The sequence below is a fragment of the Durotheca rogersii genome (assembly GCF_024521655.1).
Source record: "Durotheca rogersii strain YMJ 92031201 chromosome Unknown GGS23scaffold_24, whole genome shotgun sequence".
NCBI classification, from domain to species: domain Eukaryota; kingdom Fungi; phylum Ascomycota; class Sordariomycetes; order Xylariales; family Xylariaceae; genus Durotheca; species Durotheca rogersii.
In genome coordinates, this window is record NW_026251255.1 from 202,415 (window position 1) to 227,872 (window position 25,458).

Here is a 25,458-nt window from a genome sequence, read left to right on the forward strand (position 1 = left end):
CGTTCAGCCCGGCGCGAGCACACATCATATAAGGCACGAAACATACCCATCATCGCTGTGCCGGGGCACCTCACGGATGTATTATGTATTAGGAGCGAGAGGCGAGAACTTTCACCTCAGAGGTTATTATCTCTCCTCCTCAGCTTCTTTCCCTCTCACATAACATACTCACACACACACACACACACGCATACTTACGTATATATATATATCACTATCCTATTTCTATCAGCATAGGAAAAACGTGGCCTATGTATTCGGGGGATTGAGTATCAAAAAAACTTGAACGTTTCACGCATGCCATTCATGCCCGCATTGCTGAAAGTGAGCCACCCCGAGATCCCAAGATATCATCGTCACTCTTTGCCCCGAACCCGCCGAGCCCAATCATCACCGACCTTCAGACTGTCCACGACGACCACGCCCCGGCCTCGGCCAGTCCGTTCCTCCCGCTGCCACCAGAGGTCTGCTCTCTTCTCCTTCTCTTTTCCTGGCTGTTCGGTTTCCGAGTCGCTGTCCGCCAGCCCGCCGTGCCCGCCGTCGACTCCGACCACCAGGATGACGTCGTGCTTGAGCCAGGTCTGTAGCTGCGTGACGACGTTGCCGTCGGGGCCGGCTAGAGATTCCTGGAGGTACACCACCTCGGGGTGTAGGTGTCGTAGGATATGCACGTGGCCGTTGACCGTCGTGAACGGGAGCACCATCGTCTCCTTCTCCACTAGGGCAAGCGCTTGCGAATACACGGCGTGAAAAGGCGAATTGACCGAATGGACGCTCAACCTATTTTCCCAGTTAGTGTAACTTTTCACGTGGCAGTGGTATCCTGCATTCACGCACATTGGACTCTTTGACTCCTCCCCTGGCGTTTGATCCTGGTCGTTTGCGATGTTGGAGAAGGACGAGCTTAGAGAGGCAGGAGGTAGGTTGCCACTCGACGCCTCTAGGGCGGAGTCCTTGAGACCCGGCGCATAGATCAGGACAAACAACTTGGTCGTGGAAAAATCGACATCTCGAGGGATATAGGAGAGGATAGACTGTCGGAAGCAGGTTAGAGAGTGAGCGGGGGCCGTGGGGCGGCCGAGAAGCGGAAAGGGGCGGTGTCATACAGCATGTTCGTGGAAGCCGTCGCCGGTAAACTCGTCGGCATTAGTGTCGGCAGAGACGACGATAGCGACTGTCTTGCGGCCCTTGCTGGCGTCCTTGGGCTGGGACGTTGACGGCTGTTTCTCCTTTCTCGCTTCGGCTTCCTCTGACCACGTCTCGTGATCAGCATATGCGTTCTTGTCATCTTCTCGTATGGCAGCCAGCGCGCTGCCGAAAACGGTGCCCACCCCCGCTATGCCCGCCGCCACCGTCTTACCCGCATTTGAGAAGAACTGCTGCGGACTCGGGGTTCGCCGGAGCGCACCAGACACCTGCGTGCTCCACGCCGACGAGATGCCGCTCGTCTCGGGATGTAGTTCGGCCACGCCGTAGCTCGCGTCGCCGGGCTGGACGGGAGAGCCGCCGTCGGCGCCTAGACGTGCCGCTCGCGACGTCGCGCCGTAGGGTGGGTTGTCTCCGTAGTCTGCATTTTCGTAGTCGAGGCCAGCGGCGGGCTCGAGATCGCTCTCCTCGTCTCCCTCGTTGTTGCTGCGCTGGCTCCACGCCCAGGCCGCGACACCGACGGTGGCGACGGTGAGAGTGATGACAATCGGGACCCAGTGGCCCCAGCCCCCTCGGCGAGACCTCGACGATTCGTACGACGACGACATTTATCGTTCAGGTTTGGATCATCGCAAAACGTGCCTGGTCGGCGTCGCGCGCGGTAGTGGAGTGACGGATGCGAAACAGGGCGCAAGCAAGCATGCAAGCAATTCCGCGACCGTATCGGATGGTGTCGAGACAGGACAGGACTACCTACATAGGCCAGAGCAGAGGTAGTACCGGGCGAGGTTGACGTGTTGTGGCCCTCGTAAATTAGCGGGCTGGGAAGCAGTACCAAATTTGCCAGCTGGGGCTGAGCTACGTGTACGAGGTCGGTCGGGGGGGCAGCTTGCTGCGTAGGCAATATGCAATGCGGCCAACTGAAAAGAGCCCGATAGGATTGTTTTCGTCGGAGACGTCTCGAGGGGTGGCTGGGAGTCGACAGCCGGTGTATCGCCCCCCTGTTGAGCGGTTCGCTGGCGAGGGAGAATAACAGACCAGTCCATTGGTTGGCGGGGAGAAGGCGTGTGGGGCCTCGGCCAGCCTACACCGAGCTGGAGGCGCGTGCTTTTCTCGGTTTCTGCGCGATATAAGTGGTCGCTCACCGTACGTGGCCCATATCCGCGCTTATCGATAGTGGTCTTTGCCTAGCTAAGCCGAGGTAACGAAGAGGAGAAGCTGTGGCTGTCATCGGTAAGTAGGTAGAACTGCACCTATGACGGTAGGTGCCTATACCGGGGGCTAGTTACCTAGGTACCTCAGGTATCTAATCTTATCTGTTGCCTCCATCCCACCTCATCGTCATTGCTGGTGACTCAACCGAGATGCGTCAACTAGGGTACCTACCTAGGTAAGTACCGGATAGGTACCTTCTAGTCGCATCTTCAATTTGTATATTCTGCAGAGCGACAGCGACACACCAAATCCCTTAATCTTTCGAGCGCGAAAGTAAGAGTCTGTCGAGCTGTGTCCGAAAATCCCTTACCCAGAATTGCCTCGCCAGGGGTCTGTCAACGTCTTCGTAGGCAGGCTCCCTTCTTTTCTTTTCTTTATTCCTGCTCCAACTCTCTCTGGGCCAGTCGAATACCCTCGTTGACCCCTCCGTAAAGCCTCATCGCCACCGGCCGGCCGGGCACGCCTAGGCTGCCCCGCGCTTGTCTCGATGCCGGCAACCGGTCTTCAGGCCCTAATCCTTTGCGGGCCGGGGTCCTCATTCCCGACCTTTACGTCAAACCCGGATGAGAACCCCAAAGCCTTACTGCCCATCGCCAACCGGCCAATGGTTTGGTACCCCATCGACTTCTGCTACCGTACGGGAATTACGGGTAAGGTCTCTTATATCTCCGCGCTATCATCGTGGCCATGCTGCCTTGCGCCTCGCCGAGCGCGGCAAACTTGGCTTCAAGTGTGATCAAGCGACCGCAGTTGCTGTGTTAGCTCCGGTTGAGAGGGCGCCGCCGAGCCTTAACATCTGTCTAGTCTGGTATTGTGCTGCCCTCATTATTGCGCCGAAGCCCCCTTCCCCGCCCCCACACGGCGCTGTTGGCCAGTCACTATCGGGACGTAAACCCAGATATTAGACGTCCGTGAACTGTTTAGCTGATGAAGGCTGTTTAGATATCACTCTCGTTTGCCCTCCCTCGGCTGCCGACGCTATCACCACGGCACTGAGGACGAACCCGTTCCTCACGGGCTTGCCTCATCCCCGCCCAGATCTTGTCGCGCCTCATGGCTTAGACCAGAACACAGGTACCGCAGAGATACTTCGGCTTCCTGAAATCCGGGAGCTTGTCACATCTGACTTCGTGGTCCTTCCCTGCGACTTGGTGTGCGAACTCGAGGGCGAGAAGCTCTTGCAGGCATGGATGGTGAAGGCGGCAAGTCTTCCGGACCTATTGGGCAACGGTGAGCCTCCGTACGGAAATGGTGGCTTGGGGGTATGGTACGAGACCAAAACGGCCAACCCCGTCAAAGGCGAGGAGACCGACCTGCTCATAACCGCTCCGATGCCGATGCCTCCGTTACCCACTTCCAAAGACTCATTGCTCCCGAACCTTTCCTATGTGGCTTATTCTATGCCAAAAGATTCCCTGAACGACCTCGTGGATCAGAAGAAGGGCCTGCCGATACGGCACGGTCTGTTGCGCAGTCATCCTAAGCTCCAAGTACTCACAACCCATCGGGATGCGCATATCTATATTCTACCGAAATGGATTCTAGACTTCGTCCAGAATGAGCGCCTGGAGACGCTTGGCGAAGACGTAATAGGATGGTGGGCTAAGGCCAACTGGGAGACGGGGCTTTCTGAGAAGCTGGGGTTGAAGAGCGTTATCGAGGGCGGCGGCGGGGGATTGGACAGGAATAAGTCGGCGCGTGGCAACGGCGCCTCTCCGGAACACAATGGCCTAGACTCTCCGGTCAGGGCACACGAGCACTACGGCAGCCCAGCCCCTGCGGATGCTCATAGAAGACACAACGACGGACTGCTGGCCAAGCCCACGCAATTTACCATTCCTCCAATTCTGGCCTACATCCACCCCTATCACGCCGATGCGCCGCTACTCCGGCGTGTTGATACAGCCCAGCTACTCCTTGCTGTATCGTTGCAATTAGCAAAGCTTTCTTCCGTCGAAGAGGCAGGGCCCGAAGCAGCGTCTCCATTTGCACACTCCAGGAAAGTTGCCTATCCCGAGGGTATCAAGCCACGAACCACCATTACTAGGCAGGATTGCCTAATCGCCGACAACGTCATGGTCGAGGAAAAGACGTCGATCAAAGAGAGCGTGGTGGGCGCGAACTGCCAGATACGGGAAGGCGCTAAGTTATTCCAGTGTCTGCTGATGGATGGTGTGGTAGTGGGAAAAGGCTGCAAATTGACACGCTGTATCCTGGGCAAGAGGAGCGAGATCGGGGAGGGGTCGACGCTCACGGACTGCGAGGTCCAGGAGAACCTGTTGGTAGAACCAAAAAGTACGTGCAATTCGATTTCCTCCGTTCTAACCCCATGCCTTCTTCCTCATTTTTGTCCGTCTCCTCCCGTGATCCTGCGAGGCGGTGTAGTGATAATCCCCTTTTCTTTTCATACCTCTGCCAACCGAGCAACTATTGGCTGACATGATGATTGCAATTTTATAAGCCGAGGACAAGGATACGAAGCTGATGAGCTCCTCCGGCCTCGAGGCTAGTGAGCAGGAGATGCAGGATGCTATGGAAAGCATCGACGCGGGCAACGATGGGAACAGCACTTTGCTGTTAGGATAGCCTCGTTTATCCCCGAAATACCCGCATCCTAGCATCACGGTAGCCAATATGACTGGGTGGAAACCTGCTGGAACTTTTGAGCAGTATGTAACCTTCTTCTATTTAGGCTTGTTGTCACTCCGGCACCTCCCCTCCCCATGCCCACCGCGTATGGCCCCATCCAGAGTCACAGATTGGAAATATGCCCCCTACCACACCGCTCTGTTTCTCTGGAGTTAGGCATCTATTTGGAGCAACTTGGTAAAGCAACCTGTCTGATATCGACACACGCACATAGACTCATACCTAAGTAAGCATGTGTGTAGGCTACCACCTCCTCCCTCTTCTTGCTAGGTGGTTCGTGGTGTCACCAGTAGTGGCATAGTGCACCATTTTCTCCCGGGACGGATATGATCAGTAGGTGTGTTATACGTGACATGCAGGTTAGCTACCGCCTAGGTTCATAGATACACGTAGTTAACTATTAGGCTACTTCATATTAATGTCCGCGTGAATTGTGAGCTATCACAGGAAGTAGATGTCGGCATTTTATCCTCCTTTGTTTTCTTCTCCACCTCCTCTCTCACCACCTTCTCTCTTGGTATTCCCCCAGGTTTCTTCTTCTACATATTTGCCTTGCTGTACCTTGCCTCTATTTCCCCTCCACCCGGAGGGCGATGGTCGGTCGTTTGCAGTTGATTACTCTTCAGTGGCACGACAAGCCGCACGCCATTGCTCTGGTGTGCTGGTATGATACCGAGCGCCTTCGAGCCTCTCGCTCCGTCTGTAGATATAGGGTACACTTGCCCTTTTCTAGGCAGTTGGAGAGGACCGTTGGGCATTCGAAACCAAGGCCCTGGGTTCGGGGTTGCCTCTTACCTACTGTGGGGCTGACTGACGCGTGCTTTACCCGGGTTTCCCACGTATGCACCGATCCCACTATGTAGGAACGGAGGCAAGTAGTAGTGCTAGCAAGATGCCGACGAAGCTGAAAATGCCCGGCCTGCAGGATCTACAGCCGCACAGCGTGATTATACTGGGGTGGCATAAGATATGCAGTGGAGCGATCGTGTCGGGTGGTGCGGTAGCTATCATATCATGTATGCGTTTCACTGCCTCGGCACGCTCAGTAGCCGTACCCAAGTCCGGACATGGATGAGGGAAGTTGGCCAGCGGGATATCCGCTCCTCAGCTGGTTGTTTGCCGGCGGCCTGACGGACTACGCTGGTAGCGTTACCGCCGTGCCGGATCGCTACAGCCTATAGCCACTGGCCTGCTACTCTTATTTGCTACCCATGGGAGGTTCCGAGCTCATACAAGATCTTAACTGACCAAGACGTGTGAAACAACGCACAGCAGCGAGGCCCATGCAACAATGAGGCGACCCTGGGACCACGGGGGGGTTTTGGGAGAATAACGGCGGCTAGATTGATAATGGTTGTAGTTACCGAGTGACAAACAGAAGGCCCTGTCACGAGGCCGTGTATTAATGAGGTCCGGGGTTCCCTCAGGCGTATCCTGACACAATACCGTAAATAACAGTACGCAGGCATGTTCTGCCGACGATCCTCGTACTCTCACCTATGTGCTCAGCTACCATGGGATACGACTATTTTCGTAAAAGTTTTGCAAGATCCGCGATATTAGCATCCCAGTATTATTAGCCTTGCTAGTTCAAGACCCATAGCAACTTTCTTTTTGTAACCAACCCCCCCAAAATGCGCTGAAATAGCAAGGTTATCGTGTCTCTAGCGACGCCGAGCGTTGTCCGTTTCCTCGAAACATATCGATTCTCCTGTTACTATTGGTTAGATCCATTTAGATACGGTCCGTTTAGGCGTATGGGGGGTTCTCCCGCGCCTAGCTTCTTAGACGTAGATCAGCTGCCTACGTACATAATATTTTAGGATTAGTGAGCCTATGGTAATACCGAACGACGCCTCGTAAGCTGGGTAGTATCATGCTGCTAAGAAAACCCCCCTCCCCCCTACGAAGAGAGCCGGTATGTTTCATCCCACTCAGTAGAGCCGTGATTCGTTGAGGGCAGTATGTCCCGCGGGGGATGCTTGATAATTGCTTGGGAAGTATGGTGAACCCTCTTGGGGGCTTGACTGTCACGGAGCCTCGCAGCCATAAAGGTAAGTAGGTTAGCGCCAAGAAAACCGCAAGACCCGGCAGGGCCGAGTTATCGACGACCCGGGATTCCCGCGTTAGAGAGAGCTCTCTAGAAGAGAGCTGGCAGCGAACCCCTGCGACACAGTGGCGACATTCGTACGTGGCAGTATTGCCCCAAGCATAGAGCTCAATGTTCGCGGCCTCATCGTGACCCATGAGAAGTGGAGATGAATAAGCGGAAGAGCTGTCTCATCCGTTCCGTCGCCTCGATTGGAAGGGAAACCCTTGGTGATTACCAGCCTGAAAACACCCTGGTCCCAGGTGAGATTATCAAGGAGCACAGGATGGGGTTGGGATCTCTACGCATAGGCGGTACAAGGTAACACTTTGGGCCGTGCTGTAGAGGCTCTATCTACGCACAAGTTCATCTTATAAACGGGGGTTTGGAGGACTGTGGGCTCACGTTCTTCGTTGCCCTCAAGAGTAATTAGCATCCTCTCAGCTGATGTATGCTACTCCTTGCGTACAGTGCTAGTTATCCTACGGAGACAGACAAGTAGAATGACGGCGCAGATAGCATCACCTCTGTACAGGCATCCGGGCGTGTTTAGTGTAGATGACATATCCATCTGTACAAGGGGTTCTTTGGGCTCTCAGCAACCAACCAAGCTGCATATTTCGGCGGCAAAATCGGATAAGTCTCTGGGACTTGGTCTTCCATGTCTCCACACTCCACACCAGACGTAGCTCAGGCACGCTTAAGCCGACAAATCACGGAAATTATATTTTATCCCAGGACTTTCGTAAGGAATTACGTCTTCGCGGCTCGACCTGCAGCCAGTCTCGAGATATGAATCGTCGCTCGGCGACCGTGGAAAAGCCAGGACCCCTGTCTTCGGCGTTTGGATTCTTCATAATGCCCTGCGAGTTGCTGCATGGAGATGATCGACTCGAGGAATCTCCGAGGCGTCTGCGGCGTCTCCCGGTTCGCACGCAGACGTGCGTTTGCAGATGTGTGTGCACGTATTAGCGAGAAGGCGACGCCCGCCGGACCTGTGACGCCCAAAGCGACATGAGACTTGTCGCTTGTGCAGACTGGTCTTGCTGAAAAAAAAAAAAAAAAAAAACAGATCCGTACAGAAGATCTAGTAGTAATTAGGCATCCTACGACTCTGGCTGGGAGTCGCCGCTTCCAGATACGACCATTTCTACCAAAGAAGAAGGGTCTCTAGACACCAAGTAGCGCCTCGTAGACGCATAGCAACGCCCCGGAGAGTTGCTCATGTATTCCTTTTTTATAATCTCTGGTTTTCTTCTTGTCGTAGCTATCCCTATCGGCCTGGGCAATGCCGGGGGCAACTGGCTATTCGGACTCGTATTCAATCGCCAGACACAGCCCCGATCCGCAGGCGTTGTTAATCCAAGAGCCCATGCTTCCCCGGGCCTCTGACCTATTCAACCGACTCGTCGCCATGCGCGGCATGTCCATTATAGTCGAAAGGTGAGGGCGGCCATCGTCTAGAATCGTGTTGCGGTGGAGGCGGCTAAAGAGCGTCAGCGGTTGTCCACCATCTGCCGTCCAGATTTGGCTTACTTCCAGTTTGTTCACCTCCTATCTTCCTCTTTGCAAGTCGGACAGATTTCTGTCGTATAATGCTCCGATGGAAGGAAGTTGTTTCGTTGCGGATCGGATCCATTTGGATTCTTATTCGGGCAGTCCTCACTTTCACATGGAACGTCTTGCGTGTATGCTACATGGCGGCTCTTACACCCGTAGTAGCATACGTGTCTCTTGCACATCGTGAGGTTGAACAGTAGATGCTGCTATCGGTACAGCCACGGGCTAAGCTGTAAAGAAGACAGGAGCTACGATCGAGTTGAATGAGACAGTGCTTTCGATACGATCTGGTCTAGTTTCGTCAGGTCTCTTTAAAGCTGTAGTCTTACGTATTAACCCTCCTGTCAACTATCATATGCATGATGTCACCCGATGTAACTTCTCAGCTCTGCCCTCTCTGAGGGGAACGCCTTCAAAACATGATAACACTTACGACCTCCCATCCATGTCACCTAACCCTGAGTGTGTGCACCCTACGTGCGGTGTGCTATTAAATCTGTGAGGGAATATTACCCATGCACTGTCTCTTATGGGTAGCCGATGCATGATGCTGAAGCCGTCGGCGTTAACTTCTTCATCAACCGTGGAAACAGAAGGTTGCTGTTCCAGTTGTCCCTCTGGTGTAGGTTGCGGGGAAAAAAAACCGATGCCTGGGAATCATTCGCAAAAATATCTCCGGACAGTGCCATATAATAGGCTGTCGTTCTCTTAAATTAGGCTATAGGTTTTAGCGGGTGCCCTTGTCCAAAATGCCTCGACGGGATATTAAATGCTTGAAATAAGACACAACGTCCTATCATCACAAGCACCTCGATTCCTGAAGCACATTTACCTGCTTGGATTTACATCGGCCTGGGAATAAGCTACGACGTGGGGACATGATCTATGATTCTTCTCCTTTCTTTCAAACTGCTCGGGCATGCAATGGCTCCATCAGCCGGCAACTCTCGTTCACACCATAGAAGGTTGGACGTGGTTAAATGCGTTACGGCCACTTACCGCCACCCCAAATTAGCAGTGACTTGGCCCTGAGTGGCGTGCCCGTGAGAGCCGTGATGGTGGAAGCATTCCAACCAACCACTTGGAGATATCAACCCAACCCGCAAATAGACAACCATCAGATATTACCTTCACGGTGTCTATTTTTGCCTTCTTTTGTTTGAGAGGTGGTGTCGTTTGAGGCTATAGCCCTCGGGGCTCCCGGACTAAAGAGGTAGAGATCAGCAGTTGACAATTTGAGAACTTTCACCAACATACATGTCAGCGTAGTCCCAGGGCGAATCAACCGCCACATGCGTTTTCCGGCAATTGGTGTGGGAGGGTAGGCGTCCACTCAAATGGCCTACCAACCAGTCATGAGCCTGATTAGGAGAACTCACTCGTTGAGTGGCGTCGACGGGCAGCTAGGAGACCATCACCGAAGCAGCGTTAGGTGACACCAGACGTCGGGATCTCTCACACCTGAGACGATCTAGCATTGAGTGAGAGGAGCTCTACTGACTCTTGCTTGTGGAGGACATCAGCACAGCTCCTGGGCCCATGGAGGACTGGTTACCTGGGCCGTGCTACCGTGTATACCTCCACGACGAAGAGCATGACGCGTGTAGATCACACTGAGCGATTGGATATGGCTTGCATAGGCCGCTGCTGGCTTGCAGCCAGCCGTGCTTTATAATCATGACCGTTAACACGCTCGTCTAGACTTTCTACCTCGCCGTCTTCGTAGCCAACAACGTGTTTGCTTGCGTGGGATTGGCCGTAATTATGTATGTACTCGAAACAGGTGTTTCCAACACGGCCGGTAATATTTACGGATGGAGTGTTAACGAAGAATGACTGTTAGACGAAGAACCGCCCGCTCGGTTCCGACCGGCGACAAGGATCGAGATTTTGTTTGCCCACATACGGAACCGCGAGACCGCGCTTACAAGAAAGAGGCGAGATGGTGGAATGGCTAATATGAGGCTCTAGATGAATAATAAAGACCGTAGACATCGTGAATTCGACATCATTCCATCCTTACTGTTAAAAACTATAGGGAGGCGTGTGACCCGATAATACACGCGAGCTAGCGAAGGGAACGCTACTCATAAGTCTACGACCATGCAGTTACTGGATGTTGGTGAGATCTGGCACCGGGGGGCGGATACCGCCGAACTTACAAGTTCCGGTTCCGAAAGAGACAAGGGGGGTGGGGGAGGATGCTCGCAAGACTACAAAGCTAGCAGGGGGATAAAGAGGCGGTCGAGGCTATGTCTGAGATGGTATACATTCGCCAGTGTGGAGGGTGAGTTGTTATGCCATTGCGTGGCCGCAAGCCACATAAGGTACGACGCAAGGAATCCCCAGGACAGATCCCTACGATAGAACTCAGAGATCTAACCTTTGTCTTAAGTCCGGGAGTGCGACGTAGACCTGACGTGAACGCCCATGAGCCGCGCCGGAAAAACCAGGGCTGCTCTACGCTCACTGGTTGTGGTGCTGAATCGCAAAGACTTGCCAACTGCAAGACTCGCAGCGTCTACAAGAATCTGGGATTGACTGCTTCGAAGCTGGTATTGGCGATTACCCGTGTCTGCTACCGATGTGATGAAAAGCAGTGGACGACACTACCTGTATATGGCATCCTATACCACACCGACGTAGCGTCCGACTTGCCCGTCAAGCTTAGTCGGCCCGGGCGCCCTCAGCGGTATTATCGATATGCCGTCAGTGAACCCCCTTTTCGAGACAACCCCCCCCCCTTCCCCTCCCCCGGAGTTCCGAGTGAGCGGGGCGATAATTTAAACGCCGAAAACTGCCTGTACGCACTCGAGGGTATCATGGCTATGTCATAATAGTCTATAACCCCTTCGCCTAAGTGCAATACAGAATCGAAACCCTTGAGCCTGGACGCATGACATGGAGCGAAGTATAATAAGCATATCCGCCCCTCTCTTTGGTCCTTGTGGTGAGAGCTGAGGTGCAGGGTAGTTTGATTACTAGGGCGGTGAACGGCAAGTCCGATCGCTTCACGTAGCAGCACGAAGATTAGTAGGCAGCGGTTCAAGGGCGAATTCTCTAGGGGAACCTCTACATCTCCAAACGGCCACATATCTATATTTCCGTACGGGTGCATGTATGTCGTACATGATACGTAGATCCTTCAGTCGTTGTCAGTAGTCGCCAACACTGGTGCCTTGGTAACGGTATTCTGATGCTCTTAAACAGGTCTCCCGATACGGAAAGCTCCTCTCTATCTGTTCCGAGTCTCAAGTTCCTAATCTCTCCACCGTGGTTCACAAGAAACCAATTAAACTAGACGTTAGCACAACGGCAACGTACAACGCAAGTTTCTATGTAGCTGTTGTGTGCGTACAGAGCTTGGATGAAGTCTAGGGAAGGACTCCCATTGCCCTATCGTGGGGTTGCGTGCTCGTTGGCATGGCATTCTTTGAGACACCCATAGTCGAGGGCGAGTCTGTTCCTGCTTTAAGTCGAAATGTGTCTGCCCCTGCGTGGCCTCCTTGTTCAGAGGCTCGTAGGGCAAACCCCTTTCTAAAAGCAACTCGAGGGCTACGGCTCGGCCGCCTATGGCCGAAGAGACACCACTTGTTCTGCGGCGAGCTCGAGGACATGCCCAAAAAATGGAGAGAAGAATGATCGCCGCCAGGAACCCCGAGTTAGCTAATTGAACCAGGTACAGAGATTGCCAAGATCCCTAGGAAGCCTAAGGAGGGCGAGGAAGAGGAGGAGGAGCATACCTACACGACGACCCGGAAAACTTTTGGATTCTCGGGACGGCGCATCCCCCTCTCGCCTCTTCCATGGCGGCTATCGCTACCATTAGCAGGAATAGATAGACGTCGATGTTGGGAATAACAAATTCCTGTCTTTTCTTAGGCACCGCCGCCGCCACCGCTCGCCATGCCCCTACTCCTCATACCATCTACCTCCTAGGTTCTGACACCTACATATCTACCTACACGCTCATGCACACCTAGCGATAAGAAAAACGACTACATGGTAAACCAGGAGCTCCGTCCCTCTTTCCCGGGCCGTATTCTCGTCATTGACATCATCTGCAACGGATCGCTGGTGCTATCCCGATTAGTCGTTTATTGGCCTTCTCGCGCGTGGGCAACCAGGTGGTTTCGATAGCAACAAATCCCGAGGAGCTCTCCTGGGCGCAATAGAGGTGTGTACTTTAGTCAATGTCTGGTGTCTATTGCTCAATGGTCGTGGTCTTTCTAGGGACGCCATGTCTTTGAATCGACCGATGTCTTACTAGCGACGAGCCTGATGGAAAAGCATAATGCGGGGCGGCGATGCACCCATTCCTGGAATCGCCCATTCCATGACCGTCAACCCAACACTTCCGCGCTCTTCTCGGCCACAGGAGTGCTAGCCAGGCTCTCTAACGCGCTTGTTTCGCAGATCTCGGGCGCCGTACGTGCCATTTTGAGCTATGATCCAGCAAAGCAGACAGCCCCTTCATACCCAATCCAGAGCGTCACTTGATTGCTTTAGGCTGCTTGCTAGACTGCCAACCGTGGTGTTTGTTATTCGCTATCGTGCATTGTTTTCTAAATATACTACCCCGATGGCCCAATCTTAGGGCCATGGTCGGGTTAGGAGCGCATGACAGGTCATGTGTGTTGGTTTCTCGTTCACAAGGATGTGATCTCACAAGTGTGTTCCGAGCCTCTGGGACCAAAATGTTACCTATCAAGCCCCCCCCTCCCCTCGTCCCCCCCCCCCCCGGTGGAGAGTGTGGGCTGCTAGAATGGGATAGCTAGTATGGCGATAGCTAACAGTGGTTGACAAATGCTGGCTTACGGGTCGCGGATGGCAGAGGAGCCATCTTTAGGTGAGGTGGTGGTGGCTTGAAGACAACGGTGTGGGATGTCTCTCCTGCCTGCCCTAGGCATCGTGTGCTTTAAACTGGTACGCATCTTCCTCCTCTACACGTCTTCATTCCTGTCACCCTCTCCTGCCATTCATACCCTTGCGGGTGAATGTCTGAGTATATTGGCCGAGCTATCCTAACTGGGTCTCTGCTTCGCGCTCTAGTGTTAGACACCAGGGATACCTCCCTATCTCTAAACTAGCATAGCCATATATCTTTGTCATTTATATATATCTATTATCTATCCCCTCATTCCTCGATCTATCTGAGGAAACTCTTCCTTTATTGCATCTGTCAACGAGCCGAGCTTTTGGTAGCGCCTCTCCCCCCCTCCTCCCCCCTATCAGACGGACAATTGCCGCCCTCTGGAGTACGACCTTGGCTTCCCCGTCACTTTTGGCACGACAATGGGTGTTCGTATGAATCTGAAAGTGGGCTTCGGCGAGGAATTCAACTTCGATAACCAGGCCCTGCCTTACGCCTCTTCATCCAGTGGCAGCTTTTCCTCGGATTCAACCGCCAATTCTCTCCCCGAGCCGTTCACGCCGACATCCGGTCGATCGACCCCTGGATATCGCTCACTATCGAGGAACCACGATTCCGTCTCATACCCTCCTCCCGGAGGCTTTGAACTGACACCTCCGTCATCAACTTTCAGCGGTAGCTACCCATCAGAAATGGACGGAGAGATGCACCGATACATGGATTTCAACAGTGCTTCACCCAGTCCGAGTCGAAAGTCCAGCATGCAGACGCAGAACATCGACTTTGACTACACCCCTATGCTCCATCCCTCATTTGCCGGGGTGCCAGCACATGAGAATGCCCTCGGGCCGTCAAACAATCAGTCTTTTGGGCATTATCCCTTTGGTGATCAGATAACCTCCCCGCCCTTCCCGGTCTCTGCGCCAGGCTACCCCTTTGACATTACCGCCCGTGATATGTCGTCAATGTGGGCATGGTCCGGAGAGACTCCCGTACCCTTTTTTGGGCGAGAGAATATCTCAGCATCCACCTCACCCGCTCATCAACATTTTTCTACCCGGGAGCGAGAAGACTTAACACCGACGCCTCCGTACCTTGCCAACCACGCCAGGAGACGACTTAACCTCAACAGGGTGCAACAAAGGACCTCCGCACTCCAAAAAGCTCAGCACAGGCAAGGAGTTCGGATAGAACGGATCGCCGCGGCTACCTTCAAATGCAATTATCCCAACTGCCAGAAGGGGCCATTTAAGAGACAAGAACATCTGAAAAGGCACCAGAACACGTAAGCCACGAAAACTCGTCTACTCGAAACACCTTAACTGATAGAACAACTAGTAAACATGCCGCAGACCCGGCAGCGATCATAACCTCATGCCCAATCTGCCGCAAGCCCTTCAACCGCAAGGACAACTATCGTTCTCATCTCAAGCTCCACACCATTAAGAACCGTCCTACTCGCCGCACCGACTACCACCCGGAAGCTCAGGCGCTGTTAGGTGAAGAGATGAACAAGACAAAACAGCGGAGTCAGCTGAAGAAGCGGGACGACGATTTCAAGGACTAATAAAATGAAAGAAAATCTTGTATTATCTCTCTCTACTTGTCACCATGAAATTTCCTATGTTAGGTGGCGGCGTATATCTTGCCTACGGGCCGTCCTGATATTACGGATTCAAGATCCGGCTCTTAAGCCGCGTGTGCAAGGCCTTTAGGGGAGGGCCTCCAGTTTTTTTTTCTTTGGAATAACCGGGAAGGCAGTGCCAACATTTGGAGTTTAGGAATGGAACTGTCTACTTGTACTGCATCGGAGGGTAACAAATCGACTCGGGCAGACCTGGCTTACCAGCCAAGATCTTTGTATTTTTCAAGCCTACTCAGACCTGGGAGAACTGGTCGTGGCATTTTCCTTTCGCAAGAAGAAAAAAAAAAGGAGGGAAAAGTTTCTAGAGCCTATACATTGCTACTTCTTCCTCACTGTTATCGAGTCCCCGCCCCTGCATCTCCCCTTGGTCTTTGTCCGGCTCGGAAGTTCGGAAGCGTTAAGAGTAGCAACGCTGCAACATGCCCACAGGAGGGCGTGCCTCGCTCGGTCCGCCGACGAGCAGCTCGCGATGTGTGGATTTCCCTCAGGTCCGCGCAAAGCACCCCTCGAGTGTTCCGGTGGCCGGTAGACGGGGTGGGTAGGTGTGTCTCACGTAAAACGGTGCGCGGTGTGCTCTCCAGAGGGTATACGGCCGAGACATCCAACGAAGAGCCTCGGACGCGCCTCGACCTTTCGACGCTACCTCGCCCGACTCTGGCAGATTTTCGGTCGCGCCAAGCATCGGGTCTGAATCAAGAGGGGAGACAGGCTGGTGGCCTCGCACATCGGAGGCGTGTCCGCACGTACGACTACTCAGAGGAGCCGCACTGCTCTCGCCCGCCGACCCGCGCGAGCTGGCGCCAAACTGGCGACACGCAAGAGCACGCCTACATACTACTTACCTACGGTATGTGGTCGCAGTGGAATCGACGAGATCTCGACGCGTTTGTGTCGTGATCGCCGCGATCTCAACTGCGCCCTCGCCCCCCAGTATCTTGGCAGAAAGGCACCCATCATCGAGAACAAGGCCAATCACGTCCACGTCCCGCTTCTGGGAGATTTGGTAGCCAGGTACGTAGGTGGATCCGCGCATCGGATGGGGTGCCTGGGTACCTACCACCTTGTATACAGGTATTCGCATAGGAATTTTCCCAGATACTCTCGTTTGCAATTCGCGAGATCCTTAATAAAGGTATACACACAATATCACCTGCCCTTGAGCTCTTCTCCTACCTCTAGAAGCCTGCACGTGACCGGTCACCACGCGTTTTGCACGGGCAGGCTCGTCTCCGGCGACGTCGCTGGTATCGACTTGCGAGGTGGCATGTCGATATACCTAGGCACGTACTAGGTACCTATCTACATTAAGGTACCTACTAAGGTACCTCCTCATAGTCGGTGTGCTCCACCGGGGCAGAATGTGGTCTGGTCTGATCTGGCGGGCGGCGGGCGGCGGGGATCACGAATACCTGGGGTAGGTACCTTACCTAGCCCAGGCTCAGGTACCCAGTACCTAGGTACCCGACCCTACCCTAACCTCCAGCCTACCTCATGTGCCCATACTATATAAGGCAGGTACATTTCCTGCGCAGGGTAATAACCTCTCGAAGTAGGTACCTAGGTACGGGTGGAGGTGCTTTGTGAGTGAAAGTGTGGAGCCGGGACGGACGAGCTTGCGGTGAGGTCAGAGGTAGATTACCTGGCTAGGTACTTATGTTACCTGCCTCCTGGTTACCCATTACCCGGCCCAAGATCGACCTACTCATAATACAGAGGTAATTGTGTCCATATCTACGTGCCATGCATAATATCTCCTCATACATATCATACTACGTACATACTATAGGCAGATATATATGTAGGTACATATGAATGCGTACGCCTACGTCATACCGGTGCCTTAGTTGCCCAGGCATCTGCTGGCGACGAATGCCTCACCGTCTCTATGAGTCTTCTGCTTATATGCGTGCATGAAACCCAACGTGTGCATTCTCGGACTACTATACGCAACCTGGTCACGGGCCGACGTTGGAGCTTACACGTAGGTACCTAACCCATCACCGACCGCTTCTTCCTCTCTCCGGACAACATACATCCCGGTCGATTCCCTGGGAGGCAGAAAGGTGTGTGTGTGTGCCAACCTTGTCTCCTAAGTACCTAGGTACCTAACCCGCCTGCCCAGGGTACCCCCTGGCTTACGTGTACTTGCTGGGTAGCTCAGGCTGGGTCGTGCCCGGGACATACCTCCCCCCTCTTAGGTACCGGGGTTGACCCATCACAAGGGTCCCAGCAAATCAAACCCGGGACTTGGCCCCATCCCTAACCTATCTGCTTTCGACTTTATTTTTATTTCCTTGATTACATGTCTTTCTCCCGCGTCCTTTTACGAGCCTGCTGCCGTTTCTCGTCTGCTTCTGGCGTGAACCCGGCCTGTCGATCGCCTGATCGGACGGTAACTTCAGCGTGCGAACCGTCCTTCGTCTGGTTGTGGCCAGTCGACCCGGCCCCTGTCTCGAGCTGTCTCCGGCGTGCTTCGCGTCCCTACCGAGATGTTGACGCCAATTGCCGGAACAGGAGGCCCGACCTCGATCTCCGAGGTAGACCCATATGGATAGATACAACGTAGAGCGCACACTTTTGAGGACGCTCCGGTTCCACAGCAGCCAGAGGAGGACGGCAAGCAAGTGTGTCCGGCTCGTCGGGTTACGGGGAATACACGCAGAGCTGTGCTGGCTCCCAAGCCTGAACTACGGCTTTCCTACCCGTGTACGTGGCTTGATATAACAGGTAATAAGCATATTACCTCTGTTCATGGGCATGGCAGAGTACACTACACCGTGCGCCGTCACCCAGCTCCTGGGGATCGATCGTGCTACCTAGATGAGGGGGTTTCTTTCGAGCGGACTCTTGTCAACAAGGCAATTCCCAATTCCATTGCCGCCGTTATATGTTATCGGATGCATTCGTGCTTACGACTGCGGTAAGCTGGTTTCGGGAACATTACGAGAGTGGCCAAAAGCCGACCCTGATACGACAGAATGTGATCAATCAAGAATGCTAGGTCACGAACATTCACCAGGCGCCACCGAGCTACTAACATCGCAGAGTCATTGGCCACGAGGAACCGGAATCAATTATAGCAATCCCAGGGTTTCGGTTTCACGAACTGGACTAACAACACAGCTTGTACAGCTCGCCGCAGCGACAGACGATGGACAAATTGCGCCGACATTGGAAGGGCACCTGTAGCTACACATATTTCCCGGCTCCGCCGTAGCCGAAGCTATTTGCGCAAACGGCCTGCGCGGGACTAGGCCAGCGAAGCCTGGCTGACGCGTCTCTTAAGGCCGTGGGGCGCTGCGTGCGACAAGAAATACGATAGACGTTAGTGCCATTCCGCGTAAAACAACGAAGGTGATAGCGGCAAGAATGGCCCATCGGCGATGCTGGGAGCAACAAGTTAGTGGCGGCCCGATCATGTGTCGATCCTCCCCCCCCCCCCCCCCCCCCCCCTATGCTGAAAGGAAAGGGGGGGGGGGGGGGGGGAGCATTGCTTTTCGTCTTCGCTGCCCCGCCGAGGAGGGTGAAAAGAAACCGGTTGCCCCGTAGGCTGGATGTTTAGGAGATATCCGAGCTCGCCCGTCGTAAAGCCGATATTACTGGGCAAACGTGCCCTTGCCACCGACGTGATGGAGGTGCCAACGGTGACGGTGATCACGAAAAGAACCCCCCGTACGCAGCCAACAGTATCCATACACATGGGTAGTCGCCGTGCTGTGGCCCCAAGTACTGGTGATGTACGGGGCGCCTCCTAGGTAACAAAATATCACCGGTCTAGCTCTTCGCGTTGCGTCCAGGGCCCGATTCTTCGGATCAGTCTCCATCAATAAAAAGAAATCCCGGTTTCTCGTGAGGAAGTTGTCGACATTAATGTCTTCTCTAGCACTACGAAATGACGCACATGAGACCCGGGCTCTGATCACTTGATACTAATATCGGTATGGCGGTCGATAACACCGTACCTACCCAATTGCCGGTAGGCCATTAAGCTCCAAGGCCGAGGACAGGACCCGTAACCATCACGTACTATATAATGGTTACCGGGACTACGGCAAAGTCCCATGAATGGTTTAGTGCTAGAGAGCTCGGGACATGCCCGTGCCTATGCCCATGAAGTGGTTCCTTGACAATACCGAGTCTATTACTGGCACTAGCAGCATCTTCCTTAAAACAAAGCAGAAACGCTCTCGCAGGTCGGCTGTGGCTACGAGGAAGTAAGAAAACAGTCGATGCACGATGCTGACGATCCGCCACCCAACGCGGTTCAACCTCGGTCCGTAAACTTACGGCACTGGGATTCGGGGCCGAGACCACGACTTCATCTACAGTGTCTACATGGTTCTCGTAACGGCGATGCCCCATTCCCACCGACAGTCCCGCCGGTATCCCTAGAGATGAAATGGGGACACAGCCTGGTTTGGAACTAGCCACTCTGCTGGTTATGGACGATAGGGTGCAAGCGAGGCAGTAACACGAGAGGACGCGAATACATAACAGGCTGTCTGTGACACCAAAGTAATAGCGGCGGTAACCAAGATTGACGCCGCCGCATAAATATAGGCCAGCAGTCCGAAAAGCTAGTCGCTTACAGAGTCGATCGTCCAACACATTTATATGAATAACGCTATCCCACCACTGCCACGACCAAAATAGGAAACTCGATATATATATACGGCCTATCCAATCTACTTCGGGGTATCAGTAAGCGCTTAGATACAATAGGCTAACAGGCTCTCATTGGGAGATAGCATACGGGTCCGACGACCTCGGCGCGCGGATATCCGGTGCTGTAAACCTGGCAACTATCCGCCGACAAACACACACACCGAGGGAAGGAGGGTGTGCTCTCCGTCAAGAGGAAACACGCTTGTGAGTGACGATGTCTCCTCCAAGGGACAGACAATAGGTTCGTTACGCCGGGTGGGCCAACCCGTGCTTAATGTTAGGTGTTACGGCTAACCGGTGCTGGCCTTTTACCAGTACTTTCAGGATATAGTCCGTGATGATAATGCCAGTAAGTGATCGCGTGATTGGCTGCTGCTGTGAAAGCTGTTGGTGAAGAACACACCATCGCGTCTGGGTCACCATTCCAGCAAGTGGTGACCAACTTCTCGGTCAGCCTCCCTTTACAGCCCAATGGATGCCATCCAGAAGTCCCGCACATCCCGTCAAAATTCCGATGAGATTTTCGAGTATGGCGTTTATAACGTTCCTAGAGGGTATACCTTGAATAGGGGGCAACACAGGCGTGGCTATTCACATAATGTCGCATAGACTCGATTCCCTCGATGATTCGCTAATACCTAGCATGCTAAAAGCCCACCCAGGGCACAATCATGAGGAGGGACGTGACCGATCGCTTCCCCCCTCGATATGGACCATCCCCTTAAACTAGACAATGGATTGTAGGGTAGCCCAACCCGAAGCTCTGCAAGACTTGCATACACCTTGAGGATCCCGAGTCCAACCGAAGGGACGGCGGTGGCCAATTACAACTAGGTAGATCGTCGGGATTTGCACATATTCACACGAACAGGAAGACGATTCAGCACCGCGTACCAAATCAGGAAGAATGAGACCAAGCTAATCCACTACGGGGAAATCGCCACATGCCTAAGGCGAGGAGATGCAACGCCGCGCTGCACCTGTTTCGCCCCATCCGACCGTAACTTGGATCCTGATGGACCGAACGGGCAAAGGTCGAACACGAGGAGGGGAAGCTCTCAACGAGATCAGAGACAATGCTAAACTGGATGGGAAGAAGCTGTCGCAGCTGAGACCATGACATAATAGACACCGGGTATATTGACGTGGCGCGGTACACAGAAGTGCCTCCCCCATACTGTCTCGGCTTCAAGTGTCGGCGCCCTCCTAAGTCACTCGGTGGCGCCGCGAGGGGAAGTGTGCCATGTATCATCGCTAGCTAGCGCTGCAGGTGCCTACCTACCTACCTGCCTCTTAGTTAGGCTGTCTTGCAGGCGGTATTCCTCACCATGCTGAAGAGGAGGAGTGAGGACTAAGGTCCACACGAGGGTGAGAAACCGGCTAGAAGGATGTCGGCCGTGTTTCTTGCGGTGCTGCTACCCCATCCCTGGATGGGCGCCGCGCGGTTGCCCTGGAGCCGTCGCGAAGAAGCTGCGGGCGATCGGGAAAATATCGCATAGGATACTGGCAACTAAGAGAGAGAGGAAGGCAACTAGGGAGAAGGGCGCTTTGAGTCAGTGCTATGATCGTGCCTGGTTCGTACGCGCGTATCACTCCTTATTCAGTGGCGAGAAACGTAAGTATGTGTCGTGAGAGATACTCTCCAAGCCCTTCGGATAGCGCACTGGCGCAACGATTAGTTCTCTGATCCTATACTGACATGGACGGTTTAGCGGTCTTTCGTATCCCTGTCTTCTGTGGCCGGAACCCGAAAGCTAAACTAGATATCTAGCACTCTCTTACAGCGGGTGTATTGTATATCTGGGGAGGTAGCAGTACGGCCAAGGCGGATGGCAGAGCTTTGGCAGGTCTGTCCGAGTTATCGGAATTCAGGGGACCCAAGATAACTGGCGAAGCTGACGCTCTGGCTGGTATTACTGCAGAGAAAGGGGGTGGAAGCAACATTGTAATAACGACTCGATAAGAAAGTGCCAACTCAGAGCGGAACGGTGGCTAGCGGTTGCGAAACTGGTAGGTTTGGCCTCGACTCCTGAGCTCATAGACTGATAAGTACTATCGAGGTTCGATACTACGCCTCCCTTGGGTGCCTACTCCCTTCGATGGATCCCCTTCCCGTGCCCCTTTTGGCGTTTGCATAGGCATGCCTATTGGCAGAGTTGGGTATAAGGGAGGATTGAGTAAAACCCGTATTCAGCGGGATAGGCACCGAGATGCACGCAAGAGCGTGTAGTGTCGGGCGAAACGAAGGCAGAGAGACCCGCGTGCCGAAATGCAGGAATAAGTTGTGGTTTGTGGTTGCGGCGGTGGTGAGGGTGAGGGTGAGGGCGGATATCCGTCTCTGGCTTGACCCCCATGGGTAAGAGAGCAGCATTCTGTCGAGCTCAAACCAAGTCTCTTGGTATCATATAATCTGGTATAACCTTGCGCACGTATAGGAATCCTCTTTATAAGGCGCACAAGGTGCCACTGAGCATGAGGGCGCCGGCCAGAGGGAGACTCGGGGATTAAAAATGTTTCCTATCTAGGAAACAGGAGCTGCGGGCGTCGTCTGCCAACCTCGATTAATGAATACTACGTAGTACTAGCAACTTACGTGAGCACAAGGAAGTTCGCAGGGCGCATGGACCATCTCTACCTGATAAGTCCAGCTCGCAGCCTAAAGTACAAGTACATGGAAGTTGCATACTATTAGCAGGGAATCGTGTGTAGGCAGTACATGGTAGTTCAATAATCTAGGCGATCTGGATGCTAGCCGAGTCCCCACTTATGAGGGGCATTCTCCTTATCTTATCGGCAGTGTTTGGTGGGGATATCATTTCGTTCAATGCAACCCCGTAGACTCACCACTACCCGGTATCTTCTTCACCATCATCACCACCAGCTGCTCCTCTGGACGAGGCACACGACACTCTCTTCTCAACCAACCCACCTGTTCAAGCGACCCAACTGACGCGTGCGGCGCCAACACTTGCGACATACCTGCGACACACCTGCCTCTGAAATAGCAACCATGGCGGACCTGGCGGAGAGCACCGCCAAGCTCCAGCTCGACGAGGAGACGGGGGAGATGGTCTCCAAAGCCGAGCTCAAGAAGCGACAGAAGAAACGCGAAAAGGCCAAGGCTAAGGAGGCCGCAAAGACTGAGGCCAAGGCCAATGAAAAAGAGAAAGACAAGCCGGCCCCCAAGCCTAAGGCGAATGTCGACGAAGTTATCGACCCCAACAACATGTTCAAGACGGGGTTCCTTGACGATGTCTTCAAGATCCGGCCCATGAAGCCCGTCTTCACGCGTTTCCCCCCTGAGCCGAATGGCTTCCTCCATATCGGCCACGCCAAGGCCATCGCCGTCAACTTTGGCTTTGCACGGTACCACGGCGGCGAATGCTATCTCCGGTAAGCACTTTGAGCGGGTTCGTTCCGAAGACCGCGCCGCCACTAACGTCGACCGACCGCCAGCTACGACGACACCAATCCCGAGGCCGAGGAGCAGGTGTACTTCGACGCCATCCTGGAGATGGTGGAGTGGCTCGGCTTCAAGCCCTACAAGATCACCTACTCGTCCGACAACTTCCAGAAGCTGTACGACCTCGCCGAGAAGCTGATAGGGCTCGAGAAGGCATACGTCTGCCATTGCAGCGACTCCGAGATCAAGCTCCAGCGCGGCGGCGAGAAGGGCACTGCCGGCCCGCGATACCGCTGCGAGCACGCCGAGCAGACCGTCGACGAGAACCTGAAGAAGTTCAGGGACATGAGGGACGGAGTTTACCCGCCTCAGGCCGCCTTCCTTAGAATGAAGCAGGGTGAGTTGCCGGGCCCGAACTTGCCGACGACGCGAATTGCGCTGACATATCTTCAGAGTAAGACAGCTGTAAAGAGCACAGAGACGCCGTGTCCCAGCCGCTGATGATTTTTTAGCATAACCGACGGAAACCCTCAGATGTGGGATCTTGCCGCTTACAGGGTTCTCGATGTGAGTCTGATTTTGTACATAGTCTGGTGGCGTATACCTTGACCTGTTCTTCGCGATTGCTGACCTCGAGTTTGTGAAGAAACCTCACTATCGTACCGGCGATACTTGGAAGATTTATCCTACCTACGACTTCACACACTGTCTCTGTGATTCATTTGAGGGCATCGTAAGTGTCTGCGTGCGGGAATGCGTTGACTGGCTCGAAAGTACTAATATGGCGATTAGACACATTCTCTTTGCACTACGGAATTCGGTACGCAGTTCTCAGACTATGCACCACTATCCATCCTTCTCGAATCCTGTCATTGCGGAAATTCCGTACGAATTCCTAACCACATTACGCGTAGTCCAAAGCAGAGTAAGCTACGAATGGCTAAATAGTACACTGGGGGTCTATGAGCCGATGCAGCGGTATGATGGAGCCTCGCGTCAACCTCTGTGGAGCCCAGTCGCTAAACTGCCTACAGCGAATACGGTCGACTGTCGATTAGTGGCACTATCCTCTCGAAGCGCAAGATCCTGAAGCTCGTGTCCGAGAAGATTGTGCGAGGATGGAACGACCCCCGCCTCTTTACGCTGATTGGTATCAAACGTAGAGGTGTCCCCCCGGGCGCTATTCTGGAGTTCGTGAACGAGCTCGGCGTCACCACAGCCAATTCCATCATCGAGATTAAGCGCTTCGACCAAGCCATCCGGAAATACCTGGAACGCACGGTACCGCGGCTGATGCTTATCTTGGACCCCGTCCGTGTGGTCATCGAGGATTCGGATGACTTGGATGGGAAGACTCTCACTGTTCCCTTCAGCCCGAAAGACCCCAAGATGGGTTCTCACGACGTCACCTTCACGAAAACCATTTACATCGACCGCTCGGACTTTCGGGAGGAGGCGGACCCGTCATTCTTCCGCCTAGCCCCTGGAAAGGTGAGAATTGGACTCCCTGAAGGTCCTCGACACGTGCCTAATCTTTCTTACTAACCCCTAACCCTCAGACTGTTGGGCTCCTCCAAGTCCCGTATCCGATCAAGGCGGTATCATTCACCAAGGATGAGGCGACCGGTAAAGTCACCGAGATTCGGGCGGCGTTTGACCGCGAGGTGAAGAAGCCCAAGGCCTACATCCAATGGGTCCCGACGGAGGCGGCCGGCACGCGGAAGGCGGAAGTCCGGATCTACAACTCGCTGTTCAAGTCGGACAACCCGAACGACGCGCCGGGCGGGTTCCTGAACGACATCAATCCGGAAAGCGAGGTCGTCTACCCCGACGCCTTGGTTGAGTCCGGCTTCGACGAGGTCAGGAGGAGGGCGCCTTGGCCGGAGGCGGCGGGCGAAAGCGAGCTCGGGAAGGGCGGCCCCGAGAGCGTCCGCTTCCAGGCGATGCGGATCGCGTATTTCGCGCTGGATTCCGACTCGACCGACGACCGCATCGTTCTGAATCGGATAGTAGCCTTGAAGGAAGATGCGGGAAAGAGTTGAAGTCTTTCCCGAGGAGATCCCCGATACCAACACATGGCCTTCGTCTAGGACGCGATCCCCGAGATTGACTTGACTCGGGAGTCCTGGGGGGAGTTTTAGTTAGGTATTTGCGGGGAATAGAGGCAGATAGAGGTAGCGTTCTTCACCTACAATGCGGCACAGAGCACCAAG

General features: G+C 53.9%; 6 protein-coding genes across 6 annotated transcripts; 4 read left to right on the top strand and 2 right to left on the bottom strand.

Moving 5' to 3' along the window:
- Nucleotides 1-102: 102 nt before the first annotated feature.
- Nucleotides 103-2,272, bottom strand: GGS23DRAFT_581068 (uncharacterized protein). Its single transcript, XM_051517157.1, has 3 exons — nucleotides 1,107-2,272; nucleotides 838-1,034; nucleotides 103-780 (listed from the first exon to the last, which is right to left on the bottom strand). The coding sequence occupies exons 1-3, from the start codon at nucleotides 1,752-1,754 to the stop codon at nucleotides 357-359; spliced, it is 1,269 nt and encodes a 422-aa protein (XP_051369063.1). The 5' UTR covers nucleotides 1,755-2,272; the 3' UTR covers nucleotides 103-356.
- Nucleotides 2,273-2,478: 206 nt separating this feature from the next.
- On the top strand, nucleotides 2,479-5,423 carry GGS23DRAFT_581076 (nucleotide-diphospho-sugar transferase). Its single transcript, XM_051517158.1, has 4 exons — nucleotides 2,479-3,011; nucleotides 3,304-4,656; nucleotides 4,823-5,030; nucleotides 5,225-5,423. Exons 1-3 carry the CDS (start codon nucleotides 2,849-2,851, stop codon nucleotides 4,945-4,947), a joined length of 1,641 nt encoding a protein of 546 aa, XP_051369064.1. The 5' UTR covers nucleotides 2,479-2,848; the 3' UTR covers nucleotides 4,948-5,030; nucleotides 5,225-5,423.
- Nucleotides 5,424-13,852: 8,429 nt separating this feature from the next.
- GGS23DRAFT_234056 (uncharacterized protein) lies at nucleotides 13,853-15,207 on the top strand. Its single transcript, XM_051512078.1, has 2 exons — nucleotides 13,853-14,817; nucleotides 14,871-15,207. The coding sequence occupies exons 1-2, from the start codon at nucleotides 13,955-13,957 to the stop codon at nucleotides 15,097-15,099; spliced, it is 1,092 nt and encodes a 363-aa protein (XP_051369065.1). The 5' UTR covers nucleotides 13,853-13,954; the 3' UTR covers nucleotides 15,100-15,207.
- A 2,222-nt stretch (nucleotides 15,208-17,429) lies between these two features.
- Nucleotides 17,430-17,870, top strand: GGS23DRAFT_234064 (uncharacterized protein). The gene has a single exon (XM_051512079.1). The coding sequence runs from the start codon at nucleotides 17,480-17,482 to the stop codon at nucleotides 17,741-17,743; it is 264 nt and encodes an 87-aa protein (XP_051369066.1). The 5' UTR covers nucleotides 17,430-17,479; the 3' UTR covers nucleotides 17,744-17,870.
- Nucleotides 17,871-21,234: 3,364 nt separating this feature from the next.
- GGS23DRAFT_581089 (uncharacterized protein) lies at nucleotides 21,235-22,417 on the bottom strand. The gene is made up of 2 exons (XM_051517159.1): nucleotides 21,555-22,417; nucleotides 21,235-21,457 (listed from the first exon to the last, which is right to left on the bottom strand). Exon 1 carries the CDS (start codon nucleotides 22,211-22,213, stop codon nucleotides 21,911-21,913), a length of 303 nt encoding a protein of 100 aa, XP_051369067.1. The 5' UTR covers nucleotides 22,214-22,417; the 3' UTR covers nucleotides 21,235-21,457; nucleotides 21,555-21,910.
- Nucleotides 22,418-22,852: 435 nt separating this feature from the next.
- On the top strand, nucleotides 22,853-25,287 carry GGS23DRAFT_606896 (glutaminyl-tRNA synthetase; the record flags this gene model as incomplete). Its single annotated transcript, XM_051519966.1, has 9 exons — nucleotides 22,853-23,235; nucleotides 23,299-23,642; nucleotide 23,699; nucleotides 23,758-23,812; nucleotides 23,892-23,978; nucleotides 24,038-24,065; nucleotides 24,160-24,223; nucleotides 24,280-24,736; nucleotides 24,805-25,287. The coding sequence occupies 9 exons, from the start codon at nucleotides 22,853-22,855 to the stop codon at nucleotides 25,285-25,287; spliced, it is 1,902 nt and encodes a 633-aa protein (XP_051369068.1).
- Between the last annotated feature and the right edge of the window lie 171 nt (nucleotides 25,288-25,458).

Excerpts from the sequence above, each read along its gene's own strand:
- GGS23DRAFT_581068 (XM_051517157.1), bottom strand. The coding sequence starts at position 1,754 with ATGTCGTCGTCGTACGAATCGTCGAGGTCTCGCCGAGGGGGCTGGGGC. Across the intron at positions 1,035-1,106 it reads ACGGCTTCCACGAACATGCT|TCTATCCTCTCCTATATCCC; the intron begins GTATGACACCGC and ends TGCTTCCGACAG. Across the intron at positions 781-837 it reads GAGGAGTCAAAGAGTCCAAT|GTTGAGCGTCCATTCGGTCA; the intron begins GTGCGTGAATGC and ends CTGGGAAAATAG.
- GGS23DRAFT_581076 (XM_051517158.1), top strand. The coding sequence starts at position 2,849 with ATGCCGGCAACCGGTCTTCAGGCCCTAATCCTTTGCGGGCCGGGGTCC. Across the intron at positions 3,012-3,303 it reads CTACCGTACGGGAATTACGG|ATATCACTCTCGTTTGCCCT; the intron begins GTAAGGTCTCTT and ends AAGGCTGTTTAG. Across the intron at positions 4,657-4,822 it reads CCTGTTGGTAGAACCAAAAA|CCGAGGACAAGGATACGAAG; the intron begins GTACGTGCAATT and ends CAATTTTATAAG.
- GGS23DRAFT_234056 (XM_051512078.1), top strand. The coding sequence starts at position 13,955 with ATGGGTGTTCGTATGAATCTGAAAGTGGGCTTCGGCGAGGAATTCAAC. Across the intron at positions 14,818-14,870 it reads CTGAAAAGGCACCAGAACAC|TAAACATGCCGCAGACCCGG; the intron begins GTAAGCCACGAA and ends TAGAACAACTAG.
- GGS23DRAFT_234064 (XM_051512079.1), top strand. The coding sequence starts at position 17,480 with ATGTCTTTCTCCCGCGTCCTTTTACGAGCCTGCTGCCGTTTCTCGTCT.
- GGS23DRAFT_581089 (XM_051517159.1), bottom strand. The coding sequence starts at position 22,213 with ATGCTGCTCTCTTACCCATGGGGGTCAAGCCAGAGACGGATATCCGCC.